This window comes from Labeo rohita, chromosome 19 (assembly GCF_022985175.1).
Source record: "Labeo rohita strain BAU-BD-2019 chromosome 19, IGBB_LRoh.1.0, whole genome shotgun sequence".
Classification (NCBI taxonomy): domain Eukaryota; kingdom Metazoa; phylum Chordata; class Actinopteri; order Cypriniformes; family Cyprinidae; genus Labeo; species Labeo rohita.
In genome coordinates, this window is record NC_066887.1 from 13,608,405 (window position 1) to 13,633,912 (window position 25,508).

Here is a 25,508-nt window from a genome sequence, read left to right on the forward strand (position 1 = left end):
TTAAACTGCCAGCTGTTCTTCAGAAAAATCCTTTAGGTCCGACAAATTATTTGGTTTTCCAGCATGTTTGTGTATTTGAACCCTTTCCAACAATGACTATGATTTTGAGATCCATGTTTTCACACTGAGGACAACTGAGGGACTCATATGCTATTACAGAAGTTTTGAACGCTCACTGATGCTCCAGAAAGAAAAACCATGCATTAAGAGCTGTGGGATGAAAACTTTTGAACAGAATGGAGATGTGTACATATGTTTCCTTACACAAAAATATACAAAAATGCTGGAAAACTAAAGAATTTGTGAGACCTGAAGGATTTTTCTAAAGAACAGCAGGCAGCTTAACTTTTCAGGACAAACAAGGGACTCATGAACAACCATCACTAAAAAAAAAAAAACACACAGCTGTGGATCATTCAGGTAACAAGACAGTATTAAGAATCAAAGGGATGTAAACCTTTGAACCGGGTCATTTTTTATAAATTCAACTATTATTTTCTCTTGTGGACAATTTGTAAAAATCTTTTCTGTGAAATATCTTATTCAGGTCAGTACTAAACAAACAATAACATGCATTTTGTATGATCCCTCTTATTTTGTAAAAACAATTAACATATTTTAATGATTCTAAAAGGCAGGTGTAAACTTTTAACTGTATTTTGTACAGTAATAAAATAGATGCAATACCTCCTCTAGCCTGTCGAGAGCATCATTTAGCTTGCGCTGGCGATCGAGGGCGAGCAGCCAGACTTGTTGCCAGCGGGAGCAGAGCTGAGTGAGGCGAGGGTTACCACCGGTTACTTGTACTGAGTGCTGTTGTTGCTGCTGCTGCTGGTGTTTTCCTGTAAGAAAGACACAGAAAAATATGTTCAGAATAGCATGCTACTGTAACAAGTGAATTCTGAGGTATGTCAGTATTCATACTATGCACAGTATACACATTTTCTGTAAATATGAAATACTTCATGTTCCACTTCTAATTGGAAATATTTTTCTTTATTCATTAGGGTTTGGACTTCTAAAACAGACATTCACACTTAAAACCTAACTGAAAATCGCAAGTTTTGAAGCATAATTATTTATTACAGTACTATTATGATATTATTATTATAGTGTCGTGAATGCACTTCGAAGTCTGACAGGTAAAAGAAGAAATTGTTAAATAAAATTGTTGTTTTTGTTTTCTTTGTGCACAAAAAGTATTCTCATATCTTTAGAACACTGCATTTGAACCACTGATGTCACATGGACTATTTTAACAATGTCCTCACTACCTTTCTGGGCCTTAAACATGGTAGTTGTGATTAAAAAATTGTTCCAACGCCAAACATTTGAATTGTAGTGTATGTAAACGTTTTGTGTTAGTATGCAGTATGTGTGCAGATGAGGAAAAAGTTTCTTACGGGTCCCTCTCCTGTCTGACAGGCCGCTGGGATGTTCTGCTGGTTTCCTCTTGTATGTCTTTGTCACTTTGTCAACATCAGGCTGTTTTCGGGTCATTTCTTCCATAAACACCTGATGGAAACAAACACAAAACATTAAGAAACCCTTAAGCACTAAACACTGCAATTAATATTAATTGACCGAGTGACCATTTATAAATAGAGATGTCCCGCTCACCTGATGCTCTGTAATTAGCGTCTTCAGTTGAGAGATGTCTTGGGGGAGTGGTTCAGTATCACGCTGCACCAGTGCGGTCTCTGCCCACTGCAGCCAAGACAACAGCTCCTCCAGTAGTGTAGCATTGTTGAGCAATTCAGTCAGAGCTGTTTCCAAGCGCTGCTCATGCTGTTTGGCCCATGTCAGCACCTGTGGAGCAAACATTATGAAATGACTTTTGTATTATATACGCTTTTCAGACTTTCATTTATTTAACTTTTAGCCTAGACAGGCTCCACACCTCTTCAAAGCGAGCTCTGATGATGGTGATCCAGTGTTTGATGGTGGTGATGCAGTCAGGGTGGCACACAGCTAGAATGGCTTCACCCATGCCAGCAGCTTTATTCACATCCACTCTCTTCTCCTCCACCGTCTGCATGAAATCCCTGTGCGTGTGCAGTAGTGCCTGTAGAGTCTCTACCTCCTCTGGCAGGACACCCCGGAAACGCAATGTTTGCTCCGCCTCTGACAGCCACTCCAGCAACATCTGAACAGCTGTGCGGAACTCCTCTGCCTGCAGAAAAAAAAATAGACAGTCAGAAGAAAACATCAACACTACTCTTGGTTCAATTCAGATTCTAAAAAAGTCAGACGTACCTGTTTGAGGGCCTGCTGGAGGCGAGTCTGTTTTGAAACGGACAGAGCACAGACTGTTTCCCAGCGGTTGCTAAGCTCCTGCAGTTGAACTTTGACCCAGGCGGTGTCGTCCCTGCCCGTCTCCATCAGCTCTCGGGCAGACCGCTTTAAAGCCTGCACACTGCTTGTCCTTTTTCCCAGTTCTTTCTGGAAGACCTGAGGAAAAATAAATAAAGGACTACCAGTTAAAAATGGTCTTTCCTAGTGAAAGTCTCATTTAAGCCTCACTGTGTCAATAATGATACAATCTGGTCAAAAAATATTTTTAAAAAAATTGCAGTAGGAGTTGCAGCAATGAGAAAAATCAGGCAAAATCAGACAGAAAAATATGTATTTTCAAAGTTGCAAGTAACTGTGCTTGACTGCTAATAATCAATCTATAAATCAAAAATAATTAAAATAATATAAAAAATGTATATTGGCTTTCCTAATGGTATTGACATTTTCAGACTACTGTGACCACAGGCTACAGTAATTAAAAATGCATTAACGTGACATTTTTAGATTGTAGCAGTAAAAATTGATTCAACTGAGCAAAATCTTTATAAATGAATACTCACAGCCCTGAAAAAGAACATTTGTTGAAGAAAGTGAAGAGTTTATTTGCAAAAACTTTTATTTGCAAAAAATTTTATTTATTTTCAGAAATCTTTTTTTTTATTGTGCATTACAAATAATATCAATCAAACTGCAGTTGGGTTGTTTTGATTAAGTAATAATAACTTAAACACAGGTAGCTTCCAAAATTTAAGTTCATTGAAAGTATGTTTTTTTTAAATATATTAAAAACCTATCATTGACCTTCCTATCACACATAGCCCCAGGTCATTGTGTATAGTTTAACTATTACTGCCTTGTATTTTGTTTTTTTCATTATGCACTGTTATATGCATTTGTTATGATAGATCTCTAGTGTAGTATAACTCACCTATGCCATGTTTAGTCTCTTTGAATTCGTATTTTGATGATCTAAATGATGGTGTATATTATATGTTGATACCTATGCAACATATTAGTCTCTTAAAAATCCTTAGTAGATTTTGCATCAACACCCAATCGAATTACATATGCAAAATACCATGCTCACAGACAAAGAGTCGTAAACTTTCCCTCCAAAAGTGAAAGTCACTATTGGCTCTTGGACCTCCTGGAGGTGCAGCCTCCAGAGACCTTAAATGCATCCCTCTCTTTTTCTTCTCTCTCACTCTCTTCTGCAAAATCTTCAGATTGCTGCCCGTGTGGAGGAACCCACAGGAAGCCTGAGCCGGTACGGGGGCGTGCCTAGCGGGCCCGACAGGCCCCAACATATAGAGCTGTGGCTCTCGACCACAAAGAGCCAGACATTTTCACTCAACCCTGGAATTCATCTTCATGGAAATGTCCTCGAACAGACATTTCTCTCTTAAGTGTTTTTTTAGTTTTCTTCACGCTTCTCACATGAGTGACTCGCCTCAGCCAGTCATTGGTTCTTTTAGAACCTAAGAGGATGAGGAGGATGAGCTAGAACTCTTCAGGACTTCCCTAAGCGTGCGCCAGGCCTTGCGGCCTTGTCTTTCCATTCCCCAAAGATCATAGGATTTCCTCTCAGCTCTTGGTTCTTCTACACTTTTCACATGGGAAGAAACTCCCAGTCACCATCGAGTCAGAACATCTTTGGAGTTCATCACTCTTCAGACCCGGAAGAACGTGATCGTGATTCCAAAACCACCACTGATCCAAATCATCAAGACTTTCACCCGAGACTGCATTTGGACACTTGTTCAACGACCAAGGCAATGCAAGTATCGTACATCTAACTAAACAAAACAGAGGTTTAGTATAAGCTGTAGACAGCACTGATGGTTTCACTCAGGTGGTTAACTGACTCTTTTCATAGCTACATTTTCTTGTATCTCTAATGGCTTTTCACTGACCCTTCCCCCATGTATGAGTGATTTCATGTTTGTTTGTTTAGATTAGTTATGTGTTAGTCCTTCGTTAATAAAACTCTTGTGCACAAATTACATGATTTTTAATTCTGATTCTGCCTTGTAAATTACAATTTTTGTATTTTTTTTTACGATTTCGATTTGAGCTACATGGTCTAATGCAATGATACTTTAAGAAAGTTATTTACTGTGGCCAACAACATAAAATGTCTTAGTTGATATAAAAATTATACTGAATGTTTGCTGGACTAACAGATTAGTTGATGGAAAATTAATTCTGCTACAGTTACTACTGGCAGCTGATATAAATAATTGTAATTAATCATAAATAATTGTAATTATTTATATACATTTCCCTTTTGAGCTACAAATCACTACAAAACTCTCAAAGTCTTCACATTTCCTGTTTGAAACTTTTAAAAGCAACATTTGGGAGTACCTTATGGGAGTCCATTAGGTTGGAAACCAGATCCAGATCTCCATGAACAGGCTGGTCCTCTGCGAGCTGAGGTTCCACACGATATAGCCAGTCAACAAGAGCCTGGAGAGCCTCAGCAAACTGGCCTGAGAACAAAAGGGCCTCCTCCAACTTGTGTTGCCTGAGAAGAAAAACATTCCAAATTATTGTCTTTTCTTCACTACATTCAACACTCAAATCATTACCCAAATGGGTGAGGTCATACACCAGACTTTCTCACCTCTCCACGCTCTTTCCACAAACCGTGTCCCATTTGTCTCGGACCTCGCCCAACAAGTTGTCCAGTTTTTGTGTGTCTGCCGGCAGTGTGGCCTTGTCTCTCATGGCCTTCCCAGAGCGCACTGTGGTGTCATACACTGGCTGCTTGGAGCCAAGAGACTTCTGGAACTCCTGCAGTACAGTGATTAACAGATAGAGGGCATAAGAGACGAGTCTAAAAGTTTTCAACTTCACAAAGCGTTTGAATGCATTCATGCTGTACCTTATGCTTAGCCAGCTGGACTTTAATCTTGTCAGGCTCATTAGAGATTTCCAGCTCAGAGTCCAGCCTGCTCTCTGCTTCCTCCAACCAATCTGTCAGTTTCCTCCAGGCCTCATGAAACTAGACAAGAACAGACAGACAAAATTAGACAGAGAGAAAGGCATGATCTAAGCAACACAGACAGAGTGAGGTAAACCATAAAGTACCTGTTTGGCTCTCTTGCGGGCCTCGTCCAGGTGGCGTCCTCTGTCTAGTGATCTCTGCACCAGTTTGTCCCAGCGGGCTTGTACACTGAGCAGCAGGTTCTTGATGAGAACCACATCCTGTTTGAGACTGGCAAACCGCAGCTGAGACCCAGCTTTTTCCAAAGCCAGAACCTGCTCTCTGTGAGTGTTTACCTCATTCACAAACACCTGAAATACACAGGAATGAAGCACTTATTTCCCTCTTATTAAAAGCAAAAAATGGACACTACTTAAGCAAGCCACATTTTCTGCCCAACCTTGTGCTCATCTATCTGAAATAGGACGGTGTCGAGAATGAGACTGGGTGGCTGAGCCATGTTGAGAGTCTGCTCTGCCTGTGTCAGCCAGTTTATGGTGTCCTGCAGGGAGGTCTGGAATCCTGTTGCCAGCGAGACAGCTTCCTCCAGTTTGCCCTGTGGAAAGAGACGGACACCAAGGCAGAGGCATTTTAGGACTGGAAGGCAGAATGAGATACTTCATTAATCTGTTAATTATTCAATCTGTAATTTAGGGTCATTAATTGGATCCCTCACCCTTCTGTCATCCATTTTGGCATTGAGACTGGCCCACTTGTTCTGTAGCATGGCCAGGTTCTGTTGGGTCTGGGTGGTACCAGGTCCAGCATCCTCCCCTCCTCTAGCCAGCAGAATAGACTCTCCTTGATCCAGCAGTCGATGATACTGCTCACTCCTCTGGTTCAGCTGATCCTGGAGCTCCTATAAACAGGACAGAGCAGGATACGTTGATTATCAAAAAGTGTTGCTATTAACTAAAACTACTAAAATCTGGGTAACACTTTACAGTAAGGTTTCACTAGTTAATCTTAGTTAATGTATTACACATACAGCAATACATTTATTACACTATTTATGTTACTTAATGAAAATAAAGCTGTTCATTGTTAGTTCATGTTAATTCACAGTGCATTAACTAATGCTAACAAGCACAACTTCGGATTTTAATAATGCATTAGTAAATGTTGAAATTACAATTAACTAAGATAAATACATTTTGTAGAAGTACTTATTTATAGTTCATGTTAACTACAATAGTTAACTAAAGTTAACTAATGAACCTTATTGTAAAGTGTTACTTAAATTTGTTTTTGTTAATTAAATTAAAGCTGAAATACACTAGCAGTCAAAAGTTTTTGAATAGTAACATTAATGTTTTTTTAAAGAAGTCTATTTATTTGATCCAAAGTACAGCAAAAAATTTGGAAACATTTTTCTATTTAAAACAACTAATTTCTATTTGATTATATTTTAAAATGTAATTTATTCCTGTGATTTTAAAACTGAATCATTACTCCAGTCTTCAGTGTCACATAATCCTTCAGAAATCATTCTAATATGCGGATTTGCTTGTCAAAAAACATTATTATTATGTTGAAGAAGAACAGCATTTGAAATAAAAATCTTTTGGAACAATATAAATGTCTTTTTATGAATTTAAAGCATCCTTGCTAAATAAACATTAATTTCTACCATTTCTGTTATTTGACCAGCAAATCGGAATCAGAATAATTTTTGAAGGATCATGTGACACTGACTACTAAAGTAGCGATGCTGAAAATGTAGCTTTGATCACAGGAATAAATTACATTTTAAAATATATTCAAATAGAAAACAGTTATTTTAAATAGTAAAAATATTTCAAAATTGTACTATTTTTGCTGTACTTTGAATCAAATAAATGCAGACTTAATTGAACATTAGAAATGCTGGCAACTAACTAAAAAAATTAAGTAAATTACCAAAAACAATAAATTAAAGCTAAACAGACATAAAAAAAAGTAATAGAAATAACAAAAGCACAACATTTCTAAAACTTAAACTTAAAAAAAGTTAACATTTTACAAAAAGGTTCATTAGTTAACATCAGTTACATGAGTTTACATGAACTAAGAATGAACAACACCTCGACAGCATTTATTAAAGCATTATTAAATTCAAAAGTTGTTTGTTAACATTAGTTAATGCACTGTGAACTAACGTGAACAAACAATGAACAACTGTATTTTTATTAACTAACATTAACAAAGATTAATAAAGAGTGTAATAAATGTATTGGTCATTGATGTTCATGTTAAATAACATAGTTAACTAATGAATCTTATTGTAAAGTGTTACCAAAATGACCAATTCAAAATATTAAGAATCACTACTCCTGACTGTTTTCATTTAACGTTATTTATTAAAATTCCAAAGAATTCTAAATAAATAACATGGCATAATATAAAAATAAACGCTATAACAAGTTGTATATTTGCGAGTGGTTTGATATCTAATGAGTGGTCTAGAGGTGAACTCATTTTGCGTACCATGTGTTGCTGCAGCTGCTCTCTGGCGGTCTCAGGCAGGCCACCTGTGGGTTTGGCAGCGGACAGCTGACTCTCTGTGCGTCTAAGCCACTGCAGAAACTCCTCCAACTCTCCATGGAAACCCTCCGCCTGACACAGAAACCATGCAGAGGAAAGACAATGAGCTAATTGATCCAACACCTGTACTACAATATTAAAGAGAACCATTCTCGCTGCACAGCAACCCTCCAAACTGCATCCATTTTATTGAACTGACTTGAATGTAATTCATTGCAAATAATGCATTTCAGGCTACAAACAAATGCAAATGCACTTGTTTCTTTTATTGGTGCCTTCAATCAGATCTTTCTGTATAGTGATGCAGTGGTAATTTCTAGAGCACCTGTTGCAGGGCAGCTTCCAAAAGCTTCTGCCTCTCATCAGACTTCAGCAGAAGGTTCTTCCAGCTGCGGTTGAGCTCATCCAGCTGGTCTCTCAGGTGGTTGATTTCATCTCCAGGACTGGACTCCAGCAGCTCAGAGCCTGCTCTGTTCACCGTCTCCACTGTAGCCCGATGGGACAGCACGTCATTTCTTAAAACCTACAAAGACAGCTTGATTAAAGGAATCTGCTTTAAAAAGGAAATATAAAAGCAGAGCACATAAAAATGGCGCAATAATACGTACATGATGCTTAGCCAGCTCGATTTCGATGGCCTTGGGGTCAGAGCTGATGGGTCGCTGGGTGTCCAGTGTGGCGTGAGTGTGACTGAGCCAAGACTGCAGCTCAGAAAGAGCATGTTGGAACTGACCTAGAGCCAACAGCGCACCCTCCAGTTTGTGCTGAGAGAGAAGACAAAGTCAAAATACAATCAAGAGTACAAGCATTTCCTGTCTTCCTGTCTAGGGCTGTTTTATGCAGCACTTGTAGCATTAAAGTAAGGTTATCAGCGTGTGTTTGTATTTTACAATGCTACTGAAAGTGGCTCTTTTGAATTTAGAGTCTAAATGATCTGTTTCAGTGTGTATTTCCTCACCTGTCTGATTGTGATTTTGTCCACCAGGTTGTCCCACAAGTGGCGTAGCTCAGTGAGAGGCTCTTGAATCATGTCTCGGTCTGTTTGGTCGCTCACTTTTTTGAGCAGCAGCTCTCCTTGGTGGCAAAGCTTCTCCATGTCAATCTGCTGCTGGTAAACTTCCACTTTATATTGCTGTGTCATGTAAAAAGAAAAAGGGTCAATCTTTTTCTCAACATGATTTGAGAGATATTAGCAGACAAAGTCTGATTCGAACCTTGAGCTCTTCGATCTGTTGTTTAACGGTGCTGAGGTCTGTTCCTACAGCTGGCATGTCACACAATTTGATGACAGCATTGTCCAAGTAGTCAAACATGCCCTGTGGAGATATAAAAAGCAGTGATTGTAAACACACAGTTGGTTTGACCAATCAGGGCAGATTTTGTGATAGAGTGATAGACACCTGAAGAGCATCCTGGTACTGCACAGAGGCAGTCATGGCCTCTTCCAGTCTTTCCATTCTCTCTCTCCATGTGCGGTTCAAGCCTTCCCAGGCTGCGTTCATCTGAACATCAAACAACATGGTGATGTTTTGTGCAAATGTGAGTGAAGTAGGGCGTTCCCTACATTGCTTATTACTGTTCTACCCTCTTACCTCATCGATGGTCTTCTTGACCTCTGGTTTCTCAGTCTCTCCACAGGCAAAGATGAGGTCAGCTCCAAGTGTTCGTACGATCTCCAGTTCTTCCCTCAGCCCATCTGTCTCTGCCTTAATGGCCTGAGTGTGAGACAAAAACATCATGACTACATTCTCTTGAGATCGTTGTCTTCACACAATATTATGTAGTCTGTTTGACTCTAAAATCCCATTAAGGAGTGTTTTACTAAACTGTGCTTGACTCCCTATCTACCCTATTTACAGTATTTCTGCTGTGATTATTACCAAGCTGATTGTTGTCTAACTTTCTTTATGAAAAGAAACTGTGAACATTGATATTACATTTTTCTTTTACATTATTATATTACATTGTTCCTCAGTTCCAAGAATTTATTCTTAAATTGAATGCAACAGTTCTTAAGGGATTTTTTTTGTTTTATTATTTTTTTGTATCATGATAAAAGACATAACTCAATTTACATCTTGATTTTATTTGTTTTTAACACATCCAATTTTTTCTATTTTAATTTAACAAGTTTAAGAAAAAAATACATTTTTGAGGCCCTATGAAATCCATTTTATTTATTTTTTCCCAAATTCTGTTTTATTTCCAAATTTTATTTTTACTGATTCTCTTGTTGAACTGACCTCTGCTGCCTCTATTTGTTGTTTTATCAGTGAAGGATCCACCCCCGGGTCCTCCAGCTCTTTCACAATGTCTTGAGAGTCGCGGAGTGTGCTCAGCAGAGCGGCCATGTCGGCCCAGAACTTTCCGGCGAGATCTAGAACATCCTGAAGCTTTCCTTCTCTTTCCTCTGCCCTCTGCCTGATCTCATCCCACAGAGAGCGCAGCCGCAAGAGCCGTGAACGCACAGCTGAAGATGGGAAAACATTACAGATTTACAAAAACACATAGGATAAAGCATTCCATACAACCATATAGTGTCATTTCAGATCAAAGATCTTTACCCTGGGCGGCAGGATCATCGTGTGGGGCGCGACCGATGAGCTCTTCTCCTCGGGAACACAGAGCGCTGAAAGATGGAAGGAGTTTGTCCAGCTCTAGTCCAGTTGCCCGGTGCTCCGCAAGTTGTTCCCGGATCTTCTCCACCTCAGCCGCCACTGGAGGTGGCTGCCGCAAGCGTTGGACTGCACCTTCAAGAGTCTCCAACAGAGGGTCCATCTTATCATGGAACTGAATAAAGAGAAAGAAGGCAACTTTTAGAACAACTACACCATGCAAAAATAACTGCAGAAGGACCAGGCATAATGAGAAGTGAGGAAAGGTTTATTCCAGACACATGCTAAGGAGTAGAGGACTGTATGCTACTTTCTTTAAATGTAAAGAAATTAACCAAATTGTATATATGATCCACAATGTGGATTAAAGAATTCCTGAAAATTCCTGATTCTCAATCCTATACAGTCGTTATATCAGTGGTTAAATTAGTGGGTGATGATGCTCTTACCTCTACCAGCTGAGGGTGTTGCAGAGAGCAGTGATGATGGAGGGATGGACACACACAGCACATCCACAATCATGAGTGATGGGTGGACGGATGGACCAAACAGACATGGGAGGGAAAGGTGCAGGTAATAGGGAAGGGGAAAGTTGCAACAAGCAAGAATGGGGGAAGTTTAGGGGATAGAAAGGAGAAGGTGATAGGATTTGCGGCAAAGGGGTAGGATAGGTGGAGTTACAGTAAAATAGAGTTTGCAGGGATGGAGGTGGAGAAACAACAATGTACAATTTGTTAATTCAACAGCATGCAACAGGCCAGCAGGAAGAATCAATAACACAAACATTAAGCCAAAATGCAGCTGATGATGTCAGATGTCAGTGATGTTTTTAAAAAATGCTTTAGTTCAAAAACAATGATTAATTAAAGGTGATGTGTGTTACTTAAAATAGAAAACACAATTATGTTGTGGTGTATAATGCTGAATGCTGATGTAACCTTTAAATTAATCACAAGCTGGGCAGCAGTCCAAAGTAAGCATGCTAACATTTTGCAGAAAATACCTGGACAGACTGTGACACTGCTTCATCCAGTGCTGTGGCTCGACCTTTGACCTCCTCTTTGATGTTGAGGTAACGTCTCTCTGCTTCATTATAACGTTGTCTCACTGTTGCCCCTTCCTGGGCACTCAGTTCTGCCAGCTGTGGGCCGATCTTTAGCAGTTTATCTATGTGAGGCTTGTGCTCAGCGATGGATTCTCTCAAAAGCTAAACAGGAAAACATGAAACATGTCATGTGATGACAATACATATGACATTAAATTTAAAAATGGAGTTCTGTGGTGTCTACTGGTGCATGCAAGCACATATTTATGAGTTGGGAAGTCGTAATTATGTCAGGAGCAAGATGGCAATGGCTCGCATTTTTGCTTTTTTATACAGTTGAAGTCAAAAGTTTACAGACACCTTGCAAAATGGCATGTTTTGCATTACAAAATGCATGTTATTTTTTATTTTGTACTGACCTGAATAAGATATCTCATGTAAAAGATGTTTACATATAGTCCACAAGAGAAAACAGTAGTTGAATTTATAAAACATTACCCCGTGCAAAAGTTTACATACACTTGATTCTTAATACTGCGTTGTTACCCCAATAATCCACAGCTGTTTTTTTTTTCTTTTTTGTTTGGTGATAGTTGTTCATGAGTCCCTTGTTTGTCCTGAACAGTTAAACTGCCCGCTGTTCTTCAGAAAAATCCTTCAGGTCCCACAAAAAAAATGTTCACTGATGCTTCAGAACTAAAAAAATATGCATTAAGAGCCAGGGGTGTAAACTTCTGAACATAATGAAGATGTGTAAATTTGTCTTATTTTGACAAAAAAAAAAATTCATTTAGTACTGCCTTTTAGAAGCTACAGAAGATACTTACATTTTTCCCATAAGACAAAATAAGTTCAATTTACTCTGAAGTTTTTTAAATCTCTAGCTCTTAATGCATTGTGTTTCCCTGTGAAATATCTTATTCATATAAATAATATCTTATTTATATGATCCCTCTTATTTTGGTAAAATAATTAACATTTTGCAGATTCTGTAAGGTGTATGTAAACTTTTGACCTCAACTGCATTTTTATTCAATTCGTGAAGATGCTGTAATTTGAATCGTTATATATTGTAATTGTACAATACATTGGATTTTGTGCATCCAAGTTAGATATTTTACTTGTAAATGGAAAACGCATTAATTTTAACATTTTCCATTAATACAGATGCTGCATCCACTGTGTCTAAGAAGTTTTCTCACTGACAAGACTCAAACTTGGAAACTCAAATACAGAGAAAATCCTCACTTGTAATTAAGACTTTATAGTGATGTTCATGAGTTCAACACATGAAAACAATCTTTCCGACATGACTTAAATGCATCACATAACCACAAAGGAGCAAAAGTATGCTTACTGTCTACATTCTGCCTACTCACCCTCATCTGGTCTTGTTGTTGTCTGAGCGCTTCTGTGTCAATGGCTGGAGGTGGTAGCTGGGTAATCAGAGTCTCTGTCTCACCCAGCCAGGGTTCAAGTTCCTCATATGTCTCCCAGAACCGTGCTACCAGCACCTGAGCCTGTTCTAATGCTGAGAAGCGCTCAGCATGACTCTGATTTACTGCTTCATAACGGGCACTTAAAGAGTCTGTCTTCACCTATAGGAGAAAGAAGAAAGAGGTTTTATCGGGGTCAATCGAATAAATCTTTAAAGACCGAAAACAAGCTTCCACAGTTGTTTGGCCCAAACATGACTCAACAAATCAAATCTCCGTCAGAAAATTCATGAGTCACAACGATTCAATTTTCCTGACCTAACCTTTCGCAGAGGAATAATTATACAGTTTATTTTGCCACCTCCCCCTCTCTCTTCTTTGTCTCTAACCTTCAAAGCCTCTCTCTGCTGTTCACTGCAGCTCTCCAGGATGTCCTCTCGTGTCTTCAGGAGTTGATCCACGGTGTCTTTGTGACGGATGATGTCGATGTTAAAGGCTCTTTGCACCTGGAGCTGAGCCACAGTCACATCAGGCTCCAGACTCAGAGGCCCCAGAGACGCCAGCTTCCTCTCTGTCTCTCCGACCCACGTCAGCTCTGCATCAACTGCCTCCTCATACTGAAACAATAACACACACAAATAGACTGTCAAAAGAAGAAGTATGACAAAAATATTTACAAATTCAAGAAGGCAACATGGACAGAGCATCCTAAATCAAACTTTGCTTAAAGGGAAAGTTCACCACAAAATGAAATTTTTTTCATTAATTACTCGCCCTCATGTCATTCCAAACCTGTAAGACCTTCATTAATCTTCAGAACACAAATTAAGATATTTTTGATGAAATCCGAGAGCTTTCTGCATAGTCAGCAACGCAACTGACATGTTCAAAGTCCAGAAAGGTAGTATAGACATTGTTAAAATAGTCCAATAATTATAGTTGAATAAAGTTATTTTTTTTTTCTTTGCAAAATATTCTCGTAGCTTCTTAAAAAACACTGATGTTGCATGGACTATTTTAACAATGTCCTTACTACCTTTCTGGGAATTGAACGTGTCAGTTGTGTCGCTGTCTATGCAGGGTCAGAAAGCTCTCAGATTTAATCAAAAGTATCTTTGTGGTCCGAAGATGAACAAGGGTCTTTAAGTAATTTAAGTAATAAGTAACATAACGTTACATTTTAAGTAAGTTTAGGTTTTGGTTCTTTGTTGACCATACATATATATGTATAGTAATTGTTGCAGTACCTGCTGTGACCTTTGGATGGCAGCCTGCACTAACTGCACTCTTTGTGTAATGGTCTCATCGGCTTGGCGGTAGCGCTGATTAGCATCAGCAACCAGGCGGTCCAGGCCTTCCCGTGCACGCCAGGGCACCAGATCCAGTAAAGCACTACCCACTTCATTTACTGTGTCCAGAACTAACCTCTTCTCAGCAGACACGCACTTCAGCTCCTGAGCGAAATATAAACACAATATAAAATAATGGATGAGGAAATAAAATAAATCAATGTGAGTTAGTAAAAACGAAAATAGCTGTACATGATCTAAGAGAAGGTAGTAAATGTAAAAAGTGTTTCACCACTACTCAACCAGTCAAAAGTGTTTGAACAGTAAGATTTGTAATGTTTTTTTAAAGAAGTCTCTTCTGTTCACCAAACCTGCATTTATTTGATCCAAAGTAAAGCAAAAACAGTACAATTTTGAAATATTTTTACTCTTTAATTTTACTATTTCATTACTCCAGTCTATAGTGTGACATGATCCATCAGAAATCATTCTAATATGCTGATTTGCTGTTCAAAAAAACATTTTTTTATTATTACTGTCAATATGATGATAAAACCATTTATAATGTTACAAAAAATGCTGTTCTTTTGAACTTTCTATTCATCAAAGAAACCCGAAAAAAATCTACTCAGCTGTTTCAGATTTGAAATTGCAGGAATAAATTACATTTTAAAATATATTCAAATAGAAAACAGTAAATAGTAAATATTAAATAGTAAAAATATTTCAAAATTGTACTGTTTTTGCTGTACTTTGGATCAAATAAATGCAAGCTTAGTAAGCAGAAGAGACTTCTTTAAAAAAACAAAAAAAAATCTCACTGTTCAAAATCTTTTGACTGGTAGTGTACTTTAAAAAAAGGTAACAGTAGACATCCTCACCCTTTGTCTGTCCTGATAGGCTGGCGTTGTGTCGGGCTCAACGTTGTTAAGCTCCGCCTCCACGCTATCCAACCAATGGCTGATGTCATCGTGTGAGCTAGCGAATCGCGTGGCCAACTGAAGGGCCTGTTCTAGAGTACGGAGGGCTTTGCTGCTGCCCGCTGTCATCTCTGCATAGCGGCTTTTGATGCCATCTAGCTTTTCCTGAATTAACAGCACCTCCTCACCTGTCACAGATCAAAAATGATCAATCAGAGCAGGACTATGTTGATACACCAAGGAACACACAAACTTGGATGGAAAAGTACCAGTGGTTTGTTTAAAGCAGAGCCTGTCCATTCTTAATGGCCTGGTCCACGGTCTTCTTCCTGCTGATAATCTCTTCATTAAGAGCCTGTAGGGCACCAGCAGTATACAGTAAAAGTTAACTCTGAACATAATTCAAATGGATTTAAAATAAAATAAAATGCACTGGTATATGCAATTCTTTTGAGTATTTATTTGTGACCTGGACCACAAATCAGTCATAAGAGTCAATTTTTTAAAATTGAGAATTATACATCATCTGAAAGCTGGGATAAATAAGCTTTCCATTGATGTATGGTTTATTAGGATAGAACAATATTTGGCCGAGATACTATTTGGAAATCTGGAATCTGAGTGTGCAAAAAAAAATTTAAATATTGAGAAAATCACCTTTAAAGTTGTCCAAATGAATCTCTTGGTAATGCATACCACTAATCAAAAATTAAGTTTTGATACATTTACAGTAGAACATTTACAAAATACCTTCATGGAACATGATCTCTACTTAATATCCTAATGATTTTTGGCATAAAAAAAAAAAAAAAAACACAATCATTTTGAACCAAACATACCCACTGGTTTCGTGGTCCAGGGTCACATTTAGAACATTAAAACTTTCAATCGACTGACAGGCCTAGTATAGCTCTGACCTCAATGAGTGACAGTTTTTTTAGGATGAGGGCTATTTAGCAATATTCATATTCTCTAAACTGACTTTCCAGTATTGTTGATCCTGGGCAGCTATGCCCTTCAGAATCGTACCAGTGTGTGTTTGTGTTGCTGCTCTAGTAGCTCCGGCTGATAACTCTGCACTGAGACCTCAGCCAGCCTCTGGGCCACCTCAGCTAGCCAGTTAAGGACTTCCACCTCTTCCTCTCCAAATAGCTGTGCATTGGCCAGGGCCTGCTCCAGCATGGCCTCTCTCCGACTGCACCAATCACGCAGCTCCGTGTGCCCGTTGCGCACTGCCGCCACACGCTCGCCCAGCCAATCACGATCGGCCGCACAGCTGAGCGGGTGCAGTGACTGACTAAGAGTCTCAAGATGGTCTACATCATTCTCCCGAGAGGTTACCTCCTCTTGGAGAGCCTGGGATTATAGCCCAGAGTAAAGAGGAGATGTGTTTGAATGAGTAGAAGGAGAAAAAAAACGACAAGGCAAACAAACATGACAATGCAGAATGACAAATCATAAGGAAAAAATAATATGTGAATCAACACAAGATGAGATGGGAACACATTATAAAAAAAAGAAAAGAAATCATGATCAAATTAAACTGCAAAATGAAAAGGGATGTGGGTAGGATCACGACCTGAATTTTGTGCCATCTTAGATAACTGCACTCCTACTAGACTATTTAAAACCACAGGAGACTGACAATCTGTTCTCTCCTCTGCATCTCCAGTTAGTCTAATGATGCACGACACAGAATCACTTGCTAAAATGACAAATCTTGGTTCGGAAGCAACAATTCTGGCCAGGATGCATCTCTCCCAGATGCTTTGTATGCTCGTACCTTGTGCCTTACAATCTGCTGTGTGATTTTGGAGGTCTGGGTTCCCATTGGCTCAGCGGAGCTTAGACGTCTCTCTGTTGCGCTCAACCACTCACCGAGTGGCTCCACCGCCTCATGGAACTGCAGCGCTAACACCTGCAGCTCCTCTAGCTGCCGCTGCCTGAGGACATGAGGTGAAGAGGAAATCTGTGTTATATTCTTATAGCTACTCTGGTTTTATAGCCTTGTAAAGCAACCAAGTGATTGAGTTCTGAGGAAGAGATTCGATTAAGAGATTTTATGGCTGTGTCTGGGTGTCCATATTGCTCTGATTATGGAGTTTACCTGGCGCTGGCCTTTTCCAGCAGATTTGTCCATCTCTCTCCAAGGCTCTTAAGTTGTTTCTGGATTTTGTCTCTATCTTGTGTCTCAGCCGTAGCAGCGATACGCTCTCCTTCTGCTCTGATCATCTCTACCGTCCCACGGCGGTCATCCAGCAACCTTTGAAGTAGCTAGAAATAATATGGAAAATCACAATGTATTTAAACCTAAATTCTGTTTAAATGTTTTTTTTTTTTTTTTTTTTTTTTTTTTTTACAAAACGGATATTTAAAAAAAAAAGAAAAGTAAAAAAAAAAATATATATAATATAATATAATATAATAATATAAATTTTAGTTTAGGTTTACAAAATTTATTTAAAATCTAACCTTCTGCTCTTGAATTTGTGCCTTAACCACACGGTACTCAGCAGACGGAGGTTTCTGATTGGCTATGAGCTCCTCTGTGTCACTCAGCCAGCTCAAGAGTGGCTCGAGAGCATCTTGGAACTTCCCACAATGCAACAGGGCCTCCTGCAGCTGTGCAATTCTTTCAGCAACCTGTGAAAAAAAGAAATATTTAATATTTAATTAATCCATTTTTGTTAGTCAACTAAACAAACAAAGAAACAACGAAATTCAAGCTTACCCTCTTGTTGAGGGAGTTCCAGCGCAGGTTGGTGGTCTCCAAGTCATGTTCCAGGGCCTGAGTGTCAGTGTGTTTGGCAGCACTTTGGATAAGACCTTGACCCACAGCGTTAACATGTTGCAGTTTAGGCTGAATGCTGTCTATCTGCTCCCGTTCCACGGCCTAAAAAGAGAGAAAAAATAATTTGAGTATGTTACCGGACACTTGTTATGCTGCTGGACATGTGATATGATAGAATGTGTCTAAACAGGTCAAGGCTGTACAAACACAACAACATGATAATGGTGGCATGGCCATTTATAAATGGGGAAGCAGTTTTCAGCCCCCACACACTGACTGAAATGAAATACAAGGTCTTGGCAGCAACACTGCACAGCTTTATTTCTCCAACAGCCCAACACTACAGTTCTGACAGAATATCCAACACAGTGGTTCACCACACATAGGATGGCAAATACCCCTAAGCATCACCATAACCAGCAATTACCAAAGGGAAGTTTGAAGTCAACATAAAATCCATTTTAATTTTGCAATGACTTATCACAAAGAAACAGAAGATTCAACAGGAAAAGTACTTTACAGCAACCAATTGGAATTGGTTGGATCAGAAAAAGTGGGCATTATATACAAGAATGGATTTGGACCTCAATGCAACTTAGCGGGGGATTGTCCAATTACACTACTGAACCACAAGCCTCTTTCACACAGCAATACCAGTACATTGTTGTAAAATTACCTGAAAGACTTTACAGGTAAACACAAAAATGTGCCGTTCACATAGGCAATGACGTTCCATCTTTTTACCGGTAAAGCACCATTCAAACATCAGTTTCAAAATACCGGTAAATTCTGTGACATTAACCAGAAACCATCTGTAAAAGGCTCCTTCCAGTGTTGTGTTCGTAAACATGGAGGGTAGGGCTGCCCTTGACTAAAGATTGTTCTGGTCGACTAGTAGTCGTTCATTTTAAGCATTAGTCGACTATTAACCGCACGTTTATTAATAAACCATATAAATCATAGTAATTAGCCTTTAATTGCCTACATAGCCTAATTAGCTTCGAAGCGCACACAAAAAAAGCTTGTCACAGTGCACCGGCAGATAGAATAATTATGAATGTGCCGGGGAAAAACAGCAAGGAGACTGTATTAATCTTTTAATAATTTATTTATAAACTAGTGCTTTCTTTGTTTTTCGGCTTCAGAGATGAAGTTGGCAACACTGACTTTCATCTCCGCAGTAGTGATGCGCCTGTATGCATGTTTCATACAGATTGCATAATCTGAGAATATTTGTTATCTATTTGAATCGGTTCGTTTAAAAGTAGGCATTTCGCTCTCAATAGATACAATTGATTTTTCAAAGTTTCGCGGGCAAGTTCACAGAGACTGAGACGGCAGAAAGCGCATCCTGTTTGCTTTAATTATTTAACAAAAGCGCAATGTTTTGTTGTTATTCTGAGTGCACACAAATAAACGCAGAGTCTTTACAGATACGAAAGATGTATTACTTTTATCTGTATGACCAAAAATGATGGAGTATTTTAAGTGCAAGTGAGCACACCGGCGCCTCCATCTGTCATGCATTAAGCGCTCCTGTTCAGCTTCCACATTCCATCCACACTTCAATAGCGCACATTTTTCTAGGTTAACATTAAATTGAGCGGCCATGTAAAGTTGCTACTACATACATCTTTCTGATGAAAAGCCACATTTTAGGTTGATGAATGAGAGGTAAGTGTTTGGATGTCCTGCCAATGTACTATATTACAACATAGACCAACATAGACCAGCCGTTAACGACCTGTCCGTCACAGACTGTGTGACCTCGCCACTTCCTGTGGAAATGTTTTTTCTGCGACTAAATGACTAATACAATGACTTGGTCGACCAAGCCTCTTCTCTTCGACTAACAGCTAGTCGACTATTAGGGAGCAGCCCTAATGGAGGTGTAAATGCAGTCATTCTTTTTATTTTGTTTTAATTTTTGCCAAACGTTCACATTCATGCAACTGCTTTTGGCCCAGAGACATCGTATTAGACGATATTAGATATTTCTTTAACTTCTGTAAACAACGTTTAGTATTATTAAATTTAGTGTTATTAAATTATTTCTGTTAGATGATGGCAAAGATAATTCAACTGTAAAGCTAAGGGAACAAGCATACACAATTAAATAAAATCCCGAATCCTTTGTGTGTGAGTGTGTGTTGGTTTGTTTGCAGCTGCCTTGTGGCGAGGGGCTTCATTCCTGCTTTCAAACAGGATGTCTGTCGGACTCAAAACAATGAACCGCAGCTTCAACCTGCTCCACCCTCTTGTCGACAGTATATGTGACTGTGAGAATGTACGTGACTACGCAACGAAGAGAGTGTTTGGTTCCCTTTTGTCTCTCTATATCCTGTCTAACATTATCCTGAATCCATCATCTAGGCCTCCTCCTCCTCCTCCTTATCCTCAGTGTATATACTTGGAGCCATTTCCCGTTTTTAATCCTGATCATTCATCACATGTGGCACTTTTCACCCACCAGCACAGAAATAACACCATTCATATGCATCCGTGGCAGATCATCCACAACTAGTGTGGCCAAATCAAAGGGAAAGCTGTTAATTATTCCATAGACAATTATATACCTACATATTTGTGCTATGACCAATAATTCACAACAGGAAGAGAGGAAATTTAGTTTGTCAACTTTGAAATCTATACAAAGATGCTCACATCCACATGCAAGTAGGACGTAGCTATACATATCCATACAACAACAGAAAGAGGTCAGTGCAAACAACAATCTGTCTTCTTTTCTCCTTCTCTCAGAGAGCATTTGACTCTTGTAATGCAGGCCTCTGGAAAATATCTAGGATGCCTGTCATTCCACTCAAACGCTCTCGACCAATCTGGCCAGCAGGCCAGTCACACACAGACATATACACACTGCTTCACACGTATCTCTCCAGCACTCTCTGTTTCTTTTGTCACCAAACTTTAAACTCTTTTGTTTCTCACTCAAACCCCCACAGATCACATATAGCTCCAGGCAGTACTCCATCCTACCGCCAACCCATAACATCACCACCATTGGAGTCTTTTGTTTCTCTCGCTTTAGTTCAAACCACAACTCCATTCTGCCCAAGCGGGTATGCCCACATTTCAGTAAAGAAAATATTATAATAGCTGGCTATGAGTTACATGCTGTATCCCCCACACTATGTGCTGCTATTTGCTGAGCTTTCTAAACCTTGTTCTGTATTCGAAAGCATCGGGAGAAACTATTCTCATGCAATTTTTGCTTATGGCATGATAAAATCAATCAGACTAAATTACAGTACCAGTCAAGAGTGTAGACACACCCAAAAGAATTTATGTTTCTCATTATCTCAAAGGCCTTCTGAGACATTTTGTTGCGCTTATGTATGAATTTCATTCAAAACAGTTGAGTTTTTTAATGAATGACTCAGAATACAACAGTTTTGATAAACACCATTTGGTTACTGCATATTTCCCATAATTCCATTTGTGTTGTTTCATCATTTGGATGGCATGTCTTAAATGATTTAAAGGGATAGCTCACCAAAAAGTGAAAATTCTCTCATGAATTACTCATCCTCATGTCGTTCCAAACCCGTAAGACCTTTGTTCATCTTCAGAACACAAAACACAAATTAAGATATTTTTGATGAAATCCGAGAGCTATCTGACCCTGCAACAACGCAACTACCACATTCAAGGCCCAGAAAGGTAGTAAGGACATCAATAAAATAGTCCATGTGTCATCAAGTTCAACCATAATTTTATGAAGCTACGAGAATACTAAAGAGTGAGTAATTAATGACAGAATTTTCATTTTTTGGGCACACTAACCTTTTTTTTTTTTTTTTTTTTTTTTTTGAGATTTATTTTTGGCATTTTGCATTTATTTTTGATAGGACAGTATAGCAGTGACAGGAAACAGAGCGGGAGAGAGAGGGGGGGGTGGGATCGGGAAAGGTCCACGAGCCGGGACTCAAACTTGGGATGCCCAGAGCGCAATGGCGCTACATGTCGGCGTCCTGCCCACAAGGCTATCGGCACCCACGCAAACTATCCTTTTAATGGAAACTTCAAGCAAGGCTCCACAGTGTGACAAATTTCAGTCGCATTTGAGACTGAAAACTACTGCGTGCGACTACGAAAAAATATTTAAAAGCACCATGTGCGACTGACCCGATCAGCATATTTGTGTTTTCGCACTGAGGGGAGCTGCAAAGGTTTCTCACAAATTCTTTCATAAATAAAGTGTAGAGAGAGTGTAAATAAGAGACTGACTGTGCAGTGTAGAAAGCTTTGTTGATTATAATGGTACTTTGTGAGATCTAAGATGAGTGACCGCATTTAATAATTTTTAAGGGAGTTTGTAAATAAGATACTGATTTAATACAACAGTTAAATAAACAAGAAGTTAATATTAAGTGACTTACATTGCCTGACTATAACACTATTGCCTGATTTTGCTCTACACTGTAAAAAATAAAAAACACAATTTGTTGAGTCAGTTTAAAATAATTTGTTACCCTGCTGCCTTAAAATTTTAAGTTTAGTCAACTAAAATAAGTTTAGTCAATTTGAAATGTTAAGTTGTACTAAGTAACAACTTAGATATTTGTGTTTGCTAAACTTAACAGATGGGTAAGTAACCCAGCTGCCTTAAAATTTTAAGTTGATTAAAATCAAATATCTAAGTTGTCACTTAGTATAATTTAACATGTCAAGTTGAATAAACTCTTTTTGAGTTGACTGAACTTAATTTTAAGACAGCCAGGTTACAAATTATTTTAAGTTGACTCAACAAATTGTTTTTTACAGAGTATTTCTTCGTCAACAACAACGAAACGAAAACTGAGCCGCTGCACATCTCCATTTAAACAGTGGTGTTTCGTTTATGAATTAACGTGTTGTTAAACAAATGTAGTGAGTCAATGATTCAATTTCCTATTCATAAAGACAGTCACTTATTTTATTCCTGAATGAATTAGCCGTTCAAACTAATCAAATGAATGATATGATCAGTGACTTGCCACCTCCTACTGGCAGATTTAGCTTCATTTTTAAAGTATCTTTTTAGTTATTTAAATCATTTAATATCTCTGTATTCAAAAAATTATATTTAAAACAATAATCTCAACATGAATTTATGAATTTGATTGCACTCATACCACCTTTGAGCCTCATTAAACATGAAAATACACCTACAAGCCACTTTTGTGTTGTTCTATGCCACCTCTGAAGTACAAATTAATTTTGTTAATACTGATTTCTTTCAAATGTAACTTATTTCACTCGTTCTTTTCTGTTGTTTTAATTAGAAATTTTAAAAAGCTTAAATATAATTTTAAAAAACTGACATAAAAGATTAGATACTTTTAATAGTTAGAAAAATGCCATTACAAAGGTAAAAACAAAATTCCACTGTAAATCACTTTAAGGAGTTAAATATTACCTCGTAATGGCAAGGCTAATTTTTTTATTAGATTTTTTGATTATTGATTAGAAGGTGCTCCTAAAATTTTTTTGAAGTTAGGAGCACAAGTGCTCCTAAAAAGAATAGTAAGTGTAGAGCCCTGTGAAGGTATATATATATTTTTAAATGTTCGACAAATATAGCATAGGCAGAATCAAGGCATGGAATGTTCTATTCAAAGCATAATATTTAAAGCATACAATAAGAAATTCAAGGCTATAAATGTCTAAAAACAGCAAAAAATCTTATTTTAAAGCCTTAAAAAGCCTATCTTGTCTTGAGGGACAACTGGAAAACATCTTAGATGTAACATTTCTGGGCTGGACATCCCAGGAAATTACAGGAATATGATTTCTTTCAAAGCAATGACAACATAGCCGTTAGCAAACGTCTTGTTCTATAGAGACTTTCCAAAACCCTCTCTCCAGTCCTACTCTTCCTGTCTTTGCTTTCACCTCCTGTGTTTTTCCGGCCTCCAGTTCCTCAGCTTCCTTTTCAAAGGACTTCAGATTACTTCATTTTATCTGTCTCAAATTCTCTAACAAGGATATATTTCACATGCTTCCATTAATAAATATTGAGCAAATGAGGTGAAAAACACAGTCAATGAGTTCACAGCACATGTGACTGCTTTGTTATGGCTGTCGTTGTCCTGACAGGGGCTGCAGGGTTTGTTGAAACTCTTTTGTTGGCAACTGTCTTTTATCACAGGTGTTTCCCGCACACTTTTCGCTGCCATCATTATCCAAACAATCAAATATACCCGCTGTTACCATACGCCATAACATCAGTGCTCGCTCCCTCCCTGATTGCTCTTCCCTTTCCACTGTGCATATCAGTTGGTGTGTCTGTTTACCTGACCGTCTCTGAAACTCAACCCTGGACAGTTTTAAAATTGATTGCGGGTTTCAGATGTTACGTCAGATGTTTCTTTTGACGCCTTGTATTGCTCATGCAGCTCTTATTTTGAGTACTACCAGGTGTTCTGCCATAGAGACTCTTTGTTCATTCATGATCAGGCTGTTGCAAAATCTTCTAACTTTACCCTCTAAATCAGCCTCTATTGCAAGTGTGCAATTTCACTGGAGACGGCCCGTAACGGAGTGCTGCTCCAAAAGATTACAAAGATCTTTCCCGAGGTCTGTGGTCGACTCCCTCGGCTTTGAGAGTCTGGCCCTGCACTGATAGGACTGACATGCCCTTATCATCTATTTATATTTCCAACAACTTTATACAGTGTTTGTGTGTTGCTGGCTGATGTTTATTTCTCACTTCCTTATCTCAATTGCAGTACCATCAGACTGCAGCTGGGAAGAAGTGGGGATTTGAAGTGAAAAGAGATTCTAAGTTGGCTTGGCACTGGATGACAGCCACTTCTCAAATCAGTCATTTTGTTCTTCTCTTTTAATTTTTCTATCCCAATTAAGTTTAAATATCATTTGCTAGCTGATCCCGTTCAGTCCCTCGTTGCTGCAATCCTCTCTACCCAAATCCAGCCTGACAGGGTTTCTGCATCTGATTACATTTGAAGGGACGGCGAGTTTTAAGAGTGACCATGCAGAAAGGCAGATTTGGCCAAGGCAGAGGGTCAAATGAGATGTGGATGACCAGTCAGACTGATAGAGACAGTAATGCAATAACCATCCAGTGAGCTTAAGAACTAGCAGGCAGTCTTTCGGCTAACTGCCACTGTCACTGTGAAACAGAGCAGACGCCGGCTTTGTCACAGCAGTTGAGAGAGAATGTCAAATGCATGCTTACGTTATGTCAAGAAATCTAACGTGTATTTACAAAAAAAACATTCCTGTCTTTTTGACTCCTAAATCTCTTTCAAACACATACACAGTGTGCTCACTCAGACAAAGTGCTTAAACAGGCAGAGAAAGCAAACCTATGCAAATGTGTGCCCAAACCCATTTGCCTGTAACCAAACATACAAACGTTCACTAGGGTTTGACTGCTTTGGAGTAAGCATGCTTTTTTTTTTTAACTCAGCAAGCATGTGATCACCACTGCAATAGACAAACAATCCCAGGATAAATACACATACATACCATGCAAGTTTTCAGCTTATATAGACACCTGGAATCATTCCAGACTATAGTATTAGTGCATTAACTATTTTCTAGATGGCACAAAATTTAGTGCAGTTTTGCTATGCACAT

General features: G+C 38.7%; 1 protein-coding gene across 1 annotated transcript in view; it reads right to left on the bottom strand.

Annotated features, from left to right (window-relative positions):
- macf1a (microtubule actin crosslinking factor 1a) overlaps positions 1 to 25,508 on the bottom strand; it is a 213,889-nt gene that overhangs the window by 14,995 nt on the left and 173,386 nt on the right. The window contains 32 exon segments of the mRNA XM_051136559.1: positions 688 to 842; positions 1,404 to 1,515; positions 1,621 to 1,809; positions 1,901 to 2,173; positions 2,257 to 2,451; positions 4,663 to 4,822; positions 4,922 to 5,091; positions 5,183 to 5,302; positions 5,389 to 5,595; positions 5,685 to 5,840; positions 5,961 to 6,143; positions 7,751 to 7,879; positions 8,133 to 8,330; positions 8,416 to 8,571; positions 8,766 to 8,939; positions 9,022 to 9,123; positions 9,208 to 9,309; positions 9,400 to 9,522; positions 10,051 to 10,277; positions 10,372 to 10,597; positions 11,426 to 11,629; positions 12,847 to 13,065; positions 13,293 to 13,520; positions 14,151 to 14,357; positions 15,074 to 15,300; positions 15,382 to 15,394; positions 15,396 to 15,467; positions 16,142 to 16,468; positions 16,896 to 17,055; positions 17,220 to 17,386; positions 17,585 to 17,755; positions 17,844 to 18,005. Coding sequence (XP_050992516.1) covers positions 688 to 842; positions 1,404 to 1,515; positions 1,621 to 1,809; positions 1,901 to 2,173; positions 2,257 to 2,451; positions 4,663 to 4,822; positions 4,922 to 5,091; positions 5,183 to 5,302; positions 5,389 to 5,595; positions 5,685 to 5,840; positions 5,961 to 6,143; positions 7,751 to 7,879; positions 8,133 to 8,330; positions 8,416 to 8,571; positions 8,766 to 8,939; positions 9,022 to 9,123; positions 9,208 to 9,309; positions 9,400 to 9,522; positions 10,051 to 10,277; positions 10,372 to 10,597; positions 11,426 to 11,629; positions 12,847 to 13,065; positions 13,293 to 13,520; positions 14,151 to 14,357; positions 15,074 to 15,300; positions 15,382 to 15,394; positions 15,396 to 15,467; positions 16,142 to 16,468; positions 16,896 to 17,055; positions 17,220 to 17,386; positions 17,585 to 17,755; positions 17,844 to 18,005 — 5,514 coding nt within the window.